Source organism: Stylophora pistillata, chromosome 1 (genome assembly GCF_964205215.1).
Source record: "Stylophora pistillata chromosome 1, jaStyPist1.2, whole genome shotgun sequence".
Lineage (NCBI taxonomy): Eukaryota > Metazoa > Cnidaria > Anthozoa > Scleractinia > Pocilloporidae > Stylophora > Stylophora pistillata.
In genome coordinates this window covers 31,187,405-31,204,152 of record NC_142519.1, presented here as the reverse complement: position 1 = coordinate 31,204,152, position 16,748 = coordinate 31,187,405, and the positions used below count along the sequence as shown (strand labels likewise).

The 16,748-nt window shown below is 38.9% G+C and overlaps 1 protein-coding gene across 3 annotated transcripts; it reads left to right on the top strand.

The window, feature by feature from the left end:
* Positions 1–836: 836 nt before the first annotated feature.
* Positions 837–9,872, top strand: LOC111343133 (fibroblast growth factor receptor-like 1). Of its 3 annotated transcripts, none has more exons than XM_088749812.1 (8): positions 837–977; positions 3,215–3,316; positions 3,423–3,592; positions 5,133–5,426; positions 6,811–7,134; positions 7,250–7,633; positions 8,161–8,208; positions 9,198–9,872. In XM_088749812.1, exons 3-8 carry the CDS (start codon positions 3,508–3,510, stop codon positions 9,491–9,493), a joined length of 1,431 nt encoding a protein of 476 aa, XP_088605938.1. In that variant the 5' UTR covers positions 837–977; positions 3,215–3,316; positions 3,423–3,507; the 3' UTR covers positions 9,494–9,872. The 3 variants fall into 3 exon arrangements, with proteins under 3 accessions (XP_088605938.1, XP_088605942.1, XP_088605946.1); XM_088749816.1 differs by lacking the exon at positions 837–977 and adding an exon at positions 2,286–2,303; XM_088749820.1 differs by lacking the exons at positions 837–977; positions 3,215–3,316 and having other exon boundaries at positions 3,348–3,592.
* Positions 9,873–16,748: the final 6,876 nt, after the last annotated feature.

Here is a 16,748-nt window from a genome sequence, read left to right as displayed (position 1 = left end):
GAACTCAGTTGTTATCGATTTTCTCGAAAATAAATCGATATTCAGCCAAACGAAGAATGCTGCGGTTTGTTTTACTCTTAGGCCAACCTAACTTGAGAATATGAGCCGAATCGAATTTTTGGCTGTTGCCACTATATTTTGAAAATGTTCGTTTTTTGGGCACATTTGCTCTTAAGTCATTGGGTAAAATACCCGGGAAACTGGTCAAACTAAAACAACAATTGGAAGGCAAGCTTCAAACAATGAAAGCGAATCTACTGAGAGACAAGGAAAAACCAGTATTAACAGAAATGAAATATTCTGGGTACTTATTAATAACCTAAGAAACAAGTGAATAGATGAACGATCACATATTTGAACTGCTAAACTGTACCCCTCTCAAGCAGAAAGCCTGCGACAGTGAAATATGATAAAGAATAAATCAATAAGCGAAATGCTTGTCATGGAGCTTCGTGCGTTTTTCCGATAATAAATGCAGCGATTCCAAAACAGTTACAGGCTGAACTGTTGAAGAAAGACTGAAGCCGGAGGTAGGGATGTTTCAACATCTTTGTTTTAACCATATCATAACTGATTTATCGTTTATATATGAATAAAAAATAACTACAAAGCCGGATTAACGAAATTTCGAGCAATCGAGCACTTGTTAGCGAGAATGCGAGCATGCGAGCAGCGGGAAAAATTTTGCGAGCACGAGCAACCGAGCACCTGTGTAATTTCTGCGAGCAATTCGAGCAAAGGCCAGATTTTGCGAGCACTTGTAAATTGAATGGGACCATTCGATACCCCTATCATAATTATGTCTTCAAAATAATTACTTTTTGGTTCATAATGAGGTAAATGCTGGGATAAATTAGCGTGAAAATAGGAAAAGTATCAATCTTGACATTCGTGACATTATCCGGCAGTTTTCAATTAGTAAGAGCACGACACATGACTGCATCAACCCATTCTCGTGGAGATGTTCTCAAGCTCTGGTAAGACACGAAGTTCTCTTCATCATGACATATTTTGAATGAGCGTTTCTAAGTCCGTAAGTGACAGCACGCGCAATTTTAGTTTTTTACAGCATAAGACAGCAGTCACGATTAACTCAATGGAATTTCGTCAACATGTTTTAGCCCGCTTGAGACATGTACAGTTCAAACGTAATGTCACACAGAAGCTGTTCATTTGTACCTTCGTAATTGCTAAATTTGGGGCAAGTTTGGATGAATTTATTGCCAGACATCCTCAGCTTAATTGAACCGTGCTAGTTTTGAAAAGAAGCACTGCCTGATTTTGAGCGAGAAACGGGTAACTACAAATATAGGCATAAATTAAGTCATATACTCTTTGATCGTCGAAAATTAGTAAAGTTCATCGAGCTCCTGTAGCTCGAAAAGAGTAGTTGCCAAAAATGTTTTTGTTGTTTTCGGTACACCAGCCCTAATACTAAACACAGATAGTGGTTAGGACTCCAGATTCCGTTATACTATTGAGAAAAGCGTCCTCGAACAACAGCACGCTTACCAAAATTTGAAAAGCGCTGTTTGTGTGGTATTTTCGAAATTAAATAGCGTAATTCTTATATTTTGGTCAAAATTTACATATTTTGATTAACCGACAGAAGAGATGTAAAATAATACCACATATCCGATTTATGCTATTTGAACAAATGCGTAAGTTTTTAGAGGCTCCAGCGAAACGCTGAAAATTAACGCTGAAATAAACAATTTTCTTTGTTTTTGACCATCCTCACATCTCGTTGCCAAAAATTTGATAAAATATAGCATTAGGAACCAAATAAGTACAACTTTTGCCGATAGAATAGATCGAATATCTCACAGTAAAACTTTGAGGGAATTCTGTGATCGGCCGAAATTCGAGTGGTCGGTTCTTACGCGGACAGCTTCTTAATGATTTGGCAAATAACGTAAGTCATCTAAGACAATAATGCAATAATGCTATAATTATCTAAGAATATTTACTAGATAAGGTGTTAAACTGTTAGCTTATGTATTCTGTAATTTTGCCCCAATAGAGTTGAGTTAAGTCACTGTGCTTTAATTTTTCAAGAACCGAATGCTCGGTTCTAGTTTGTTTTACTCTTAAACGCTTTTATTTGGCTTTTTTTTTTTTCCCTTTCATTTATTTGGCACTTGATCAAATTCTAATTGAAGAATATTGATGTACAATATGCAGATCGAATAAAAAGACTATGGATAAGTGTTACTGCTATACGGACTAAGACTTCTTCTTCGCGTCAAATTCTTTCCTTTCTTTCGAAAAAACCATTTCCAAAACAAGTACCTCTACTATTGGTAAGTCTGGAGTGTTCTTGCAGGTCTACAGACTGGATAAAAAATTGAAATTAGTGTAAATTTTACCTGTTAATTGGGCGCTCTTTTGGAAGTTATGGGCCAGTCACAATTTACTGTCAAGGCGCAAGTGTACACGCTGGCTTGCAATTTTTTTTTTTGTTTTTTGTTTTTTTGCACTTTAGCTCTAAGCAACTACCTGAAAACATTGTGTAACAGACATTTTTCGATTTGCTTTTCAAATTATTTTCACGTGCCTTCTACCATTTGTGAAAACAGTATAAGGATTTTTTGCTACTGAGTACACGCAGATATGCATGTAGGTATTTTAAGACTTCCGCCTCGTGTTCAGTGTTGTCTTTTGTTACAGATATATTGATAACATGCACAATACCCGACTCTGGTCGATGAATATTGAGCAGGAAGCTTTGCTTTGTGCGAGAAAACAAATCTGTCATCTTGGTTTCGTAACTCTGGCAAACCCTTCTCATGATCAAAAGGAAGTTGTGTCACAGCCTGTGTATTTGTCAAAAAGAACGTTCTCCGTATGTTCAGAGAAACAGGTCACAGATGTGCATTTTAAATTCCATCTTTTGAGATGTAATATTCATCATTGAGAGAAGATACAAATATCAAATATTTTGCTTGCACCAAAATAGTCTTTTGTTCAAAACCCCAAGACTTTACAGACAGGTGGATTAGCCTATTACGCCACAAGTTAGGAATTACGTTTGCTAATTTGCTTTTTCTCTTCGAGATATATCGTGAATATTATAAATAGGAGAGAGTTGTCGGGACCTTGTCCACAACTGACTGTCTGCAAAGTTTTGACTTTGATGTAAACTTGCATATGGTATAGATATGTGCATAATCTGCAATTAACCTTGAAGTACTGACATTATGTTTGCCCTTAGGGTCTTGGTCATCAGCCAAAGTCTGAATCCAACGGAAGTTGTCACTTCCGCTGGCTGCTGTAGCATCCGGCGCAAAGTTATTTGTTTCTCCATGAACAACAGGTAAGCAAATAGAATTTTCTTTCTTTGTAATCTTGCCCCAAATTCTGCTCTATCAGTAGCTTGGTTTTCTAAAATCTTCGACGGTCAATGATCTCTTTTTCCTTAGCGGTCTTAACGGGCTCTAGAAGAGGGTACAACTGAAGCAATTCGCCGGAGTGGAATCAGCCAAGGGAGGTTATCATTTCATCGCCATGTTGCTCACTTCGCTTCTGTTCAAAACGATTCTTGTTGCCTTCTTGGGCTCTCTGGATAATCATCACACGGAAGCATGTTCAGGTTGGTGTGAATCAGGAATAAGCGGTTTATGTTGTTACGTGTTGTTACGGGAACCTCATTAAAATTTCTCCTGATTTTAAACGCCATCTATTAAACCATAGTTATTTCATGGAACACGATCATGTAAATACACTAAGGTGAAACAAAACCTTGAGAGTTCGATTGATTCTGTATTGTTGGACGTTGTCATGTCAAAATACATAACTCTATCATGGCCTCTTAGGTAGCCCGTCTAAAAAAAAAATTCACTTAACTTGCTTGCCAACAGAACCATTATATCACAAAAATATAAAATGACTGCCCAAAATTTCATCTCTGCGGCATTTGTAGGAATTCAAGCAATAAATTCTAGTTAAAAATCTGAAGACGCGCCATGTGGGGTCACTTTAACTCTTCCTATTCAAGCTGCACCGATGAAACTGAATGCATTGTGGACATTTTCCCAAACATGATGAAATTGGGAAACCGGATGTGGACGAATGAAATCACATTTGCAAATTGTTGCTTTGGGTAAACCGGCAATTTCTTGATGTTGCGCCATAGATGCAACTAGACATTTATCAGTGATAGATATTTCGTTGATCAAGGTCTGGGTTCACATCCTAAGCTAAACAGAACTTTAAACAACATTAGTGCGAAACAATGTTTGTAAATCTTAAAAGGGTGGTGGAAGGTAATGAAAACAGCACGCTTCCACCCCCACGTGGGCCCTTTTCCTTCCTCGTCATGTTGAACATCCCGACAGCTCCGCTGGACAATCAATAAATTTCATCTATTTAAACCGGACAGCAAGTTTTTCCGCCTTATTCACCAAAAAACAAAAAAACACGAGAGCCGATCGATTACCCACTGAACGACTAAGAGGAGAAAAAGCAACACATTTACCAATTGCCCCAAACACCTGAGTTCTGTCATGGAGCAGGAAGAAAAAATGGAACCATTATTTTCTCCTGGGACCGGTCATTATATTTATCGCCTGGGAGGCGAAGGAACAAGGGGATTCAGACTGAGGATTTTGGAGGGATCTTTTTGGGTGGCTTTTCAGGGGGAACGGAGGAGATATAAATCGTCGCTAAAAGTGTAAAAAGGGGGAGAATGGAAATCTGACTGCCACTGGAATGGATCATTAAAACACAACAGAGCCTTGGGGGGATGGGGGAATTAGTGACACAACTAAAATTCCTCGACCCCCCTCTCCCGCGAATAATATTGACCGGTCCCCACGTTAGGCATTCCAGGGATATCAAGCTGGGAACCTTTGCAAATTTATTTAGTGATGTCGAGGATAGTAAGCTGGTTACAGCTGGTGAAAAGTGCAAGTCATATACCATCGACTATTCGATAGCTATTGTTATAAATATTGCTCATCCTCCTTACACGCGCTCATGGGCTAAACCAGTGTTATTCAAAGATTGATCCAGTACCCAAAATAAAGATTAAGAGGCACTTAAATGTAAACGAACTATAGGAATTTAAAAGGACTTTTAAATATCTTATCATTGGAGAACTGGAATTTACTGAAATATCTCACATTCTTCAGTGCCTTACATCCGTGAAAAGAGTGGAAACAAAGCAAGGGTCATAAAAGTGAACAGCGAGAGAGATGTAAAACTGATGTGCCAGATCAGATCCACCGTTCAGATCCCAGAACCAGGGTATTACTGGCTCAAAGACAATCAGACGCTTACTCCATCAGATCATCAAGGAATGCGTTTAAGACCCTACAGATACCTAAAGATAAGACGGGTGAAGAAAGAGGACGCCGGCTTTTACACCTGTGTTGTTGTGAACGACTGCGGCAAAAATCGTTATACAATGCAGCTCTTTGTCGGAGGTATGTAAACTTCACAACTTCATAAGTTATTTTTTTACATGAATTGTCAAAGATTTAGTTGATAGCTACCTGTATTGCAGTAAACGACTACGGAAAAAAAAATCATACAATGCAGATTACCGTTGTTTATGGAAGTATGTTAACTTCACAACTTATGTTCTGAAATGTAACCTGTAGTCAGTGTAAAAAAATGCTAGTATTGGTGATAGAAAGTGGTGCAGTCAGCTAAGATGCGTCAGAGCCTTAAATCGTAACGGTTACTTCATTTTCTGTCCCATGGTAATTTTAGGCGATTACACGAGAAAAAGCTAATAGCATTTCCATCGGTTTCCCAGTATTTGTTTCCGCCTTTGCTTGCCTAAAGAGCTAGCAGTTAGTCAAAACAAATTAATTAGTAATTTTAGTAGGATTAGCGGTACCTCTTCCCAGCGGTAATATCGCGATAAATTTCGATTAGTGTGGATTTTAGAGATGAATCAGGAGAGGCATTTCAAGGACGGGGATGGATGGTCGGATTACCCTCCCTTCCCCCCTCCCCCCCTCCAACCCCTCCTTCCTTCCTTCAGTGCAGTTCACCCAGCGCACACGTACAAACACAAAGCTTATAAACTAAACTAGAAATAAATTAATAGTAAAAACGCTACCACGCATGTTACACGTATTATTAAGTTCTATACTGTGGATCGCATCCGACCTAAACTTTACATGGGTTGGTATGAGGTTAGATCCCAAACTCCCGATTAGACCCTCAATAAAACGGTCTGACCAAGATATTCCGACTTATTCACAAAACAAGACAATAAAAGAAACGGAAGAGCCGATTACCTACTTCTATCGAGAAGGTTGAGAGGAAAATAAAACAAAGAATTTATTGTTGTTTACCAACTGACCCAAAAAATCAACTTGTTGGCCGAGAGGAATACCAGGACAACCAAGCCAGGAACTTGTGAAAATACACTTCTTAGTGATGTATAATCTAACGAAGAGCAAGTGAAACAATTTCATTTAGGAAGTGAGCTGGTTCCAGCTCGTGAAATAAGTTCAACTAAATTTTATTGTTTGGTACTAAGAGGAAATGAAAGGAAGTTCTGTGACCTAAATTACTCTTGTTGGTAAGCCTTCCCCTGTGAAATCTCGATCTCCTGTGTGGTATATATTTCCAAAGAGTACTGTATGGATTAAATCGAAAACCTTTCTAATAGCCTATCATTTGCCAAGAAAAAGCCATAGCTTTAAATGACTGGATTGACTCCATCTTCTTAGACCTCAATGAAAATGCAACAGCAAGTATGACTAATCATCGAACAGCGAATCCTAAAGCGAATCCTAAAGCGAATCCTTTGCTCTTCTTTTGTTTTTTTGGTTTTAAAATACCTTAATCTAGCTAGAAGATTAAAAGAAAAGATCACAGCTGCTCCAAAATTCACGGTGCCGCAATACAAGATGAGGCGCAACCTTCTTGCGGCACCCGTTGGCAATTCCGTAATGCTGGATTGTTCTGCCAATGGAAACCCTCGTCCTACAGTAGAATGGTACAAAGACGAAAAATTGTTTAAGGAAAGGAAAGGTGGCAGCAAACTCTATGTGAGTCAATGGACAACCTTGTTGAGTCTGACGGACTTGGTTCCGTCTGACACTGGGTCATACATGTGTAATGTGAGCAACTTATACGGGTGGATTAATCATACCTACAAAGTGGACGTACATGGTAGGCACAAAAACCAATGTTAATCCCTTCTAAAAAGCCAAATTGAAATTAACATTGCAAGTAACGAAACGATGGATGCATTACATTGACAGTGTTCTCTTTGTAATTTTTTAAGAACGAGCTCGTGCTGAACCAGTGGTTCTACCGATGGAAAATGTCACTGTTAATAGAGGAGAAAATGCCAGCTTAACGTGCAAAGCATTAAGTGATTCCATGCCTCATTTCCAGTGGTTAAGGTGGTTTCCCATGCTTACCAACGGTTCGGTTAACAGTTCAGTAGACGATTCTATCGAAAGTCTACACTACGAAATCTTGAATGAAGACGTAACAGACCAACATGTAATTGTGCCACCAAGTAACAACAAAAAGTTTGAATTCCACGGTGTGAAGTTGACTTTGCTGAATGTCACAAAGAAGGAAGAAGGAAAGTACTCTTGCCTTGTGGGAAATGTTGTTGGTTACGTAGTCGAACATGCATACATCATCGTCCAAAACATCGGTGGGTGAACCATAATTAGATTACCAATTCTTAATGATTTTTGTTATCATAGATTTTGCTATTATCAGTCTTATGAGCTTCCTGCGATGAGCCCATAGCAGTTGTTTTGCCTAGCATATTTTGACGTCATCTGTGATCTATTACTGAACAGACGCACGGCAACATGGAAAGTATATGTAACTCTATTTGGTGTAATTCCTCGTCCATGAATCCCTGCAAAACAGCTTTCTTTTCTTGAGTCTCCTCTGCTTCGGGAGTCACGAAGGGTCGATGTTTGCTTGACTACGTGCTGAGTTTGGTTGACTGAAAAGCTAACGCCACGAAGTGGCCTGTGGCCGTTCAGATTACTTTGCATTGGTTTACAGCACTCAGTTACATCCATTTGTCGTGATTCTGTATAGTGCCACTTGGGAGTTAACAAATCAAACACATGCAGACCGAAAAAGTAACTGCTTTATGGTAGATGATCATTTGCTGAAGATTGTACCCATCAGAGCACAACTCGACATTTTTTTTTATTCATGCAGATGAAGCAAAACCAACTGAGCTTCAGAAAACTGAAAGCACCACAGATGGTAAGCGTAACCGTGAAAAACAGATATGATTCATTTATTTAACGTCATAACTAATTCTTCTACCTTAGAAATAAATGGAGAGGGCAACTGGAGGATTTTGGTTGTGTCACGCTAAAGTTTACTTGATTTTTTTCTTCCCTCCCCCCCCCCCCCACGATATAGAGTTAATTAGCAATTCAATTAATATTTTGTGTGGTCCCCCTTTACACTATGATGGCGACGACTGTTGTACCTCCGTTCCTTCTCAAAATCATGTAATTCGCACCCATAGTCCTCCGCCCCTCCAAGCGATATATAATAACTTGTCCCTTAGGTGTGCCATTTGTTAAGCAGGTACACACCACTTAATGCATAACGTTCTGACTAAGTTTAAGAAAGGCGCGCTCGTCATAATTTTGACTGATGGCTGCTGCAAATAAGGATCACCATATTTTCGTTGGATGTGTCTTGTATTTGTGAATCTCTTACTTTCATTATTCTTTCCACCTTGCCAAGCAGATAAAACACTTAATGGTGATACTAGACATGGATCAAGAAGCCTTTTTGTTAGTATTCTTCTAACTAAACAGGAGCTTAGTTTTGGCATGAGGGAGTTACTTTAGTATCAAACGGAATTATCGTTTTATTTCCCTGTAATAGCACACAACGTCTGCTTCAAAGAATTTTTTAGGGTGTAGCACTCATGTCGCATTTAGTAAGAACGGGCTAAGGCTCAATCTCGGTCAAAACCAGATTTTTACCCTTTTTTCTTACAATGACTTTAATTACTAATAATCTGTGGATATACATGTACATTCCTCTTTTGTAGTCGTATCATCCTTAAATCAAGCTAGCATTTATTTCACTTTTTCTATTTGTGGTCAGGTTCAACTCGTGGCTTCGTAGCTCAGTATATAGTATGTAGTAGCATTGTGTGCAACAGCATTCAGCCTGTATTAGGAAGGCCCCATCGAAGCTTCAAGTATTCAGACTTCTTTATTATTTTGTAGATTTTACTGTTAGCCCAACATCCGTCAGCTCTGAAAATGAAGCAGTTGTACAGACGTCAAGAGGTTGGACTGATAGAATTCGGTACCCGGAAGCTGTAATCGCAGTGTCAGTGGGCGTGGTCGTTCTGTTGATCATAGCTTTCGGTGTCTGTTATTGGCACGTAAAGAAATCTCGAGCAAGTTCGTCCACAATGATGCCAAGGCGACACAACATCGCATCACTTCGAACGACGTACGTAGCTCAGCCGAATGAGTACGTAATAGTGCCAGACCTAAAGAGACTTTACGTGGATTGAGATAAAAAGTTATTCCAGCTCTCTGTCCTTTAACATTTCCTTTACATCATGATAGCTTCGCCAACGAAACTTGCAACAACCATTTTCTTTTGAGGCAGAGACTTAAGCAATAGGTTATTTAGTGTTTAGTAGCTAGCAAGCTTTGCTCATCAAAGACAAGAAAATATTTCTAAACATGGTTCTATTCAGGAGAATCCTAATTCAAGTTTACATTCAACACGCTAGTTTTTAACTGAGCGATTTATAAAACTAGTTTCGTCTAAGACATCGTCACGCAGTTGATTTTTATATATTTTGATTTTCCTGAAAAAGATGATGCTCCACAGCTTTAAATGAGGTAAAGAATAAAAAGTGAATAAACAAATAACGCTACAACCTAGTACCTGAATGTGTTTGGCGATTTCGCATGGACCTCATGGATTGATTTTGTATTGTTGGACGTTGATAATCTTAAACCACACAAGTCTATCTTGTCCTCTTAGGTAGCCCGTCAAGAAAAAATTCACCTATCTTGCTTGGCAACAGAGCCATTATATCATAAAAATATGAAACGACTGCCCAAAATTTCATCTCTGCCGCATTTGTAGGAATTCAAGCTATAAATTCTAGTTAAAAATCTGAAGACCGCCATGTGGGGTCACTTTAGCTCTTCCTATTCAAGCTGCACCGATGAAACTGGCTGCATTGTAGACATTTCCCAAACATGATGAAATTGTTGAGATTGTTAACAATCATCTCTACCGAGAAGTTCGAAAGTCTTGCAGATTGCGATGATAAACTGAAAAGGGAAAAACACAGAAGTCTAATTTTGGCAACTCGTCGATTTATAGTTATCAACATGGTTACCGCTCAGTATCGCCAACAGAATTTTGTATTGCCTCCTCGTTCCTATTTTATTATATGACTTAGATGTCTGGGGATGTCCACGATAAAGGACTCCTAGTTACAACTGGGAGAAACCGGATATGGGCGAATGAAATCACATTCACAAATTGTTGATTTGGGTACTCCATAGATGAGACCGGACTTTTCTCAGTGATAGATATTTCGTTAATCAAGTCCTGCCGATTCACATCCTAAACTAAACAGAAATTTAAACAACATTAAAGCGAAACAATGTCTATAAGTCTTTAAAGGGTGGTGGGAGGTAATGAAAACAGCACGCTCCCACCCTTTTCCTTTCACCTCATGCTGAAGATCGCGACAGCTTCGCTGGACCACCAGCAAATTTTCATCTATTCCAATCGGACAGTAAGTTTTTCCGCTTTATTCACCAAAAAAAACAAAAAACAATAAACAGGAGATTACCTACAGAACGACTGAGAGAAAAACAAGCAACACATTTACCAACTGCCCCAAAAAACTGAGTTCTGTCAGGGTGCAGGAAGAAAAAATGGAACAGTTATTTCCTCCTGGGAACAGTCATTCTATATATCGCCTGGGAAGCGAAGGAAGAAGGGGATTTAGAGGATTTTGGACGGATCTTTTTGGATGTTTTTCAGGGGGGACGGAGGAGATATAAATCGTCGCTAAAAGTGCAAAAAGGGGTGAGGATAGAAATTTGAGTGCCATTGTGAAGGGCTGATTAAAATGCAACAAAGCCTCAGGGAGATCAGTGACACTACTAAAGTTCCTCGACCCCCATCCCCCGCGAATAATGGTGACCGGTCCCTTTGTTAGGTATTTCAGGAATGTGAAGTTGGGAACCTTTGCAAATTTATTTGATCAGTAAAGCCATGTGAAAAGTGAGCAGGTTACAGCGGGTGAAATAAGTTCGTCACTTATCATCGACTCCTCGATAGCTATTATTAAAAATACTGCTTAGCCTCTGCACACTCTCATTGGTTAAACCACTGCTATTCAAAGATTGATAGAGTACCCAAAATAAAGATCAAGGCGCATTAAGTTTTAAGCGAACTATAGGAATTGAAAAGGACTTTTCAATGTCTCATCACTGGAGAACTGGAATTTACAGAAATACCGCTCCTTCATCAGTCCCTTACATCCGTAATAAGAGTAAAAACAGAGCAAGGGTCATCAAAGTGCATGGACAGCAGGAAAGATGTGAAACTCATTTGCCAGATCAGATCCACAGGTCAGATCCCAAAACCAGGGTATTACTGGCTCAAAGACAATCAGACGCTTACTCCATCAGTTCATCAACGTATGAGGTTAAAACCCTACAGATACCTAAAGATAAAACGGGCGAAGAAAGAGGACTCTGGCTTTTACACCTGTGTCGGGGTGAGCGGCTGCGGAAAAAATCCCTATACATTGCAGCTCTTAGTCAGAGGTATGTAAAATTCTATGAAATGTATGTCAAAGATTTATAAAGTCGATAGATTTACACGGTTACTTTTTCTGGCCACCTCGTTAAACGTTTAATGCTTTCCTCCTTTCTTAGGGTAATTTTCACACGATGTTGCAACGTGATACATTTGTTTCGCAGACTTCAGAATTATTTTTTGGGGTTTTTTTGCACAGCAACTTGCATCTTTGAAAATATAACTGGACGTTGTAGTGTGAATATTTTAAAGCACTAGGCCACCTTTCCTTTTTGTCTAAATGCTGAAGATTAATAGCTTTGAAAAAACCCCTCGAATTAGATCCCGCAAAAAAACTTATTTTAAACCGGCAGCTGGCTGACTGAAGGAAAATGCGTGGTCATCCTCCCGGCTCATAACTCGCGCACACGCATCAAGAATCGAGAAACTAGTGTCATCTCCATCTCCGACGTGGGATTAAAAAAAAAGACTTGGAAGAGAGAACGCACGAAATATGCCACGGTAATACATTGCTGGGCGGTTAAAAATACGGAGCGACAAACTGTCCGTTTGTTTCTCAACAACTTCTCACAAAACTGATGGTAAAATTCAATAACGATAGCTTAAGTGGCTTCGTCCCTGGGTAGATTGTAAAAGTGAGAAAGTAGCAAAACCCACATTTGCAGGAACCTTAACCCTAACCCAAAATCATTACTCAAATGTTGTGACTGTTCTGTGCTTCATAGCTGCTCCAATATTCACAGTGTCGCAAAACAAGCTGAGGCGCGACCTTCTTAATGCACCCGTTAGTTCTATACTGTAGATCGCATCCAGCCTAAACTTTACAGAAAACAACATCGAAACAGAGTTTAGAATTCTCTAAAGAGGCAGGGGTGGTGAGAGTTTGGATCCGAAACTCTCAATTAGACCTTTAATAGACGGTGCGACCAAGATATTCCGACTTATTCACAGAAAAAAAAAAGACAAAAAAAGGAAACGGAAGAGCCCATTACCTACTTCTATAGAGAAGGCTGAGAGGAAAACAAAACAAAAAAAAAAAACCAAAAATTATCACTGTTTACCAATTGGCCCAAAAGGAACTCGTGGAGATACGATTCTCAGATATTAATAATCTAACGAAGACCAAATAAATTAATTTCATTTAAGAAGTGAGCTGGTTCCAGCTCGTAGAATAAGTTCAACTAAGTTACATTGTTTGATACCAAGAGGAAAGTAGAGGAAGTCCTGTCCCCGGAATTACTCTTGTTGGTAAGCCTCCCCATCTGAAATCTCGATCCCCTCTTAAAGTGTGGTATTTCCAAAGATTAGTGTATGGATAAAATCGAAAAAATTTCTGACAGCCTTTCATTTACCAAGAAAAAGCCATTAGCTTTTAAGAACTGGATTGACCTCATCCTCCTAGAACTCATCGAAAATGCAACAGCAACTATGACAAATGATTAGCTGCATGATGATATTCGTCATCGAGCAGCGAATCTTAAAGTGAATCTTTTCTTCTTCTTCTTTTTTAATTTATTTTCTTATTTTTAAATACCTTAATCAAGCTAGAAGATTAAAAGAAAAGAATACAAACGCTCTTTCTTCAATGCAAGTATTTGAAAATCTCTCTCCATGTAGCGGTCCACTGGTTTTGATATATTGCGTGAAGCATCACCGTACTGAACCACTACTGTAGAACACTTAGGGTAAAATAATGTTGAGACTTCATCTGTGGCTGTAACCTAAAATGTCTTAGTAAGGACCAGATAAGGAGCAGCTGTCGACAAAAACATTACTCAAGTGCTGTGGCTGATCTGTGCTTCACAGCTGCTCCAATAGTGTGCAGTGCCGCAATACAAGATGAGACGCAACCTTCTTGCGGTACCCGTTGGCAACTCTGTAAAGCTGGATTGTTCTGCCAATGGAAACCGTCGTCCTACAGTAGAATGGTCCAAAGACGGAAAATTGTTTAAGGAAAGGAAGGTGGCAGAAAACTCTATTTGAGTCAATGGACAATCTTGTTGAGTCTGAAGGAGTTGGTTCCCTCCGATACTGGGTCAGACACGTGTAATGTGAGCAACTCGTTCGGATTGGATTAATCATACCTAGAATGAGATGTTCATGGTAAGCAGAAAAAATCCTTCAAACTTTCCTGGCTAATACAGACTCTGAAAGGTACTTAAGGTTTTCTTTATCTCAGAAAAAGAATCTTCAAACTCTTGTGGTCAATGTAAACCCCTTTTAAAAAAACCAACTTGAAATTAACATTGCAAGTAACGAAACGATGGATGCTTTTGCATTACATTGACAGTATTCTCTTTGTAACTTTTTTAGAACGAGCTAGTGCTGAACCAGTGGTTCTACCCATGGAAAATGTCACTGTTAATAGAGGAGAAAATGCCAGCTTAACGTGCAAAGCATTAAGTGATTCATTTCCAGTAGCTAAGGTGGTTTCCCGTGCGTTCTATAGGTCTGGCTAACAGAAAGTCCACAGTACGAAATCGTGAATAAAGACGAAACAGACCAACATGTAATTGTGTCTGCAAGTAACGGCAAAAAATTTGATTTCCACCGTGGGAAGATGACTTTGGTAAATGTCACAAAGAAGGACGAGGGAAAATACACTTGCATTGTGGGAAATGCTGTTGGTGTCGCAGTCGAACATGCTAACATCATTGTTGAACAAATCGGTAGGAAAGAAATAGAGAAATTACATGGCCAGTTAGAGATACGAAATTTCTCTTTGAGTGCTGAAAAATACAAGCGGCCATATCATATAAACACCGATGAAATACTAAAACAATAGGCCATTTCCGAATTACCTCTAACCTGTTTTCCAAAACGAGGCCTTTTGCTCAACCATTTCTGTGAAAAAGAATTTAATTTATGATATGAAAGGATGAGCACCAGGACTCGCTTTGCCGTGAAAAGAGGCTAAATGTACTCCGAAAATGGGTATTGACTTTCGGCGCGATTTATTGCGTAACTATGGTAACTGTGTTATTATCACCGATACAGAGAATTGGTTTCAAATTTTGCTTGTTGAAACTTACTACAAGTGCGCCTCACGAGTCAAATATAAATTGTTACATAGAAGTGAATTCGGAGCTCTTTTCGTTAACAGTATCATTTCGCAGCTGATAAATCAACAACTGAATGAGTGGGTATCAATTTTAAAACGGCTGGAGGTAGTAGATTGAGAATTGTTTAAGACCGTTAATGGGCTGTCCCGTAACATTAGGATGTTAACGACGATTGCCACGGCACGCCAACCATTTCAAACTTTAATCCATTGGTCAAATGGATGTAAAAGGGGAGGGTTTAAAGTACGCGCTCTGAATATGGCCGATCAGAACTCAGGAAAACTGTATTCAGCCACCTTAAAGAATCCTTGCGATAAATAGCTGATGAAAACAACTCAAATTCAATCCCGAGACAAAAATATATATATACATATATTTATAAATGTGAGGGTGGAGTCTACCTTGGCATAAAGTGCTCACTGCTGTGGTAGGAGAGCTAAGTATGCATAAGTTAAAGAATTAAAAAGGACGCGTCGATTCTCTGTGATTCTGAGTTTCGCGCCTACGCGCTCGTTCGACAGAAATTTCTGTCTGACGAGCGCTCAGAGTAACAGAGAATGGATGCGTCCTCTTAAATTCTTTGACTTATATATATATATATATATATATATATATATCTATATATATGTCAGTTGAGGCAGCCGTCTCCTTCAAGGGTAGTTAAACCAGTGGGACAAGATGAAGTGAAGCTGATCTGCCACGTGAAGAATGCTCAAAATTATACTTGGTATAACTACGGTAGAAAGATTCATCTGCCCTCCGTTCGATACTTCAGTGAAAGCTCCGAGTTATTTGCAAATAACGAACGTTGTGAAATCGGATAGTGGAACGTTTGTTTGCATGACTTCTATTGGTCATGGAAGAGTAAACTGTACAGTCAGGCTGATTGTTGAAGGTAAGAGTTTTTTAATGAATTTCACAGAAAATGTAAAATTTAACATTTGAAATTTAATTGTTCCGGTATTGAATGGGAAAGGAAAAAGAGACAGGGAGGAAGATAATAATAATCATCAATAATCATTAAATCTGTAAACTTACTCTGACTTACTTTAAAAAAAGGAACCAAAGGAAAGGTTATTCAAGGAAAATAATTTTAACTTGTCACACCTTTCATCTACTTCGGTGAGTTGTTAAAGGGTGGGAAAGATTCAGTTGCCGCCATTCTTCCTGTGTTTTAGAAAGAAAGCGTCCGCCGCATTGTTAACGAATGTACCACATGGCTCAAAGTCGGCATGACGAACATCGTCCCACTTCCACAAAAATAAAAAACATCCCAATCCACTCTCAATGTTTCCTTTCAAAATTTTTACTCAATTTTTTTTTGTTAATAAAACTCCCATGTTCATCTGACCATGAAAAACCGAGTGTTTGTAATTTACCTTCATCCTTTCAAGCTTGTACTACATGTCGGAAACCCGGAGACGTAAAATCGCAGAATCCAAGTGTTGGAAATAGATCCATACCAGAACAACAACTAATAAATATCCTTGAATTTAGATCAATCTTGAACCTTTTTGCAGTCGCAAGTTTGCAAGATTTGACCGGATTTTATGAAACTCAATGACAGTGACTACCAGTAGACTGTTCCTTTAAACTGGTTTCTAAATTCATAGCAAGCACGCTCAAGTCGTGCATTAGCCCCCTCTGAGTGACTAAACTCTATGCTAAGGAAAGCGGCTTAAAGATTAGTTGAAAATTCAGTCGAAAAGATAAATATAGATTTACTTTTAAACGATTCAGTTCCTTACAGGCCAACCCTGGTTGGAGCAAAGCTTTTGATGACACCAAGGTCTCTCCTTGAGTGTTTGTTTCCGTTTATCAGACATTTACTCATTTCTGTCTCTTTTATAGAGAAAATTGGAAGTCCTCTTCTCTATTTACATATTCGGAAACAGGAAGAATCTATTC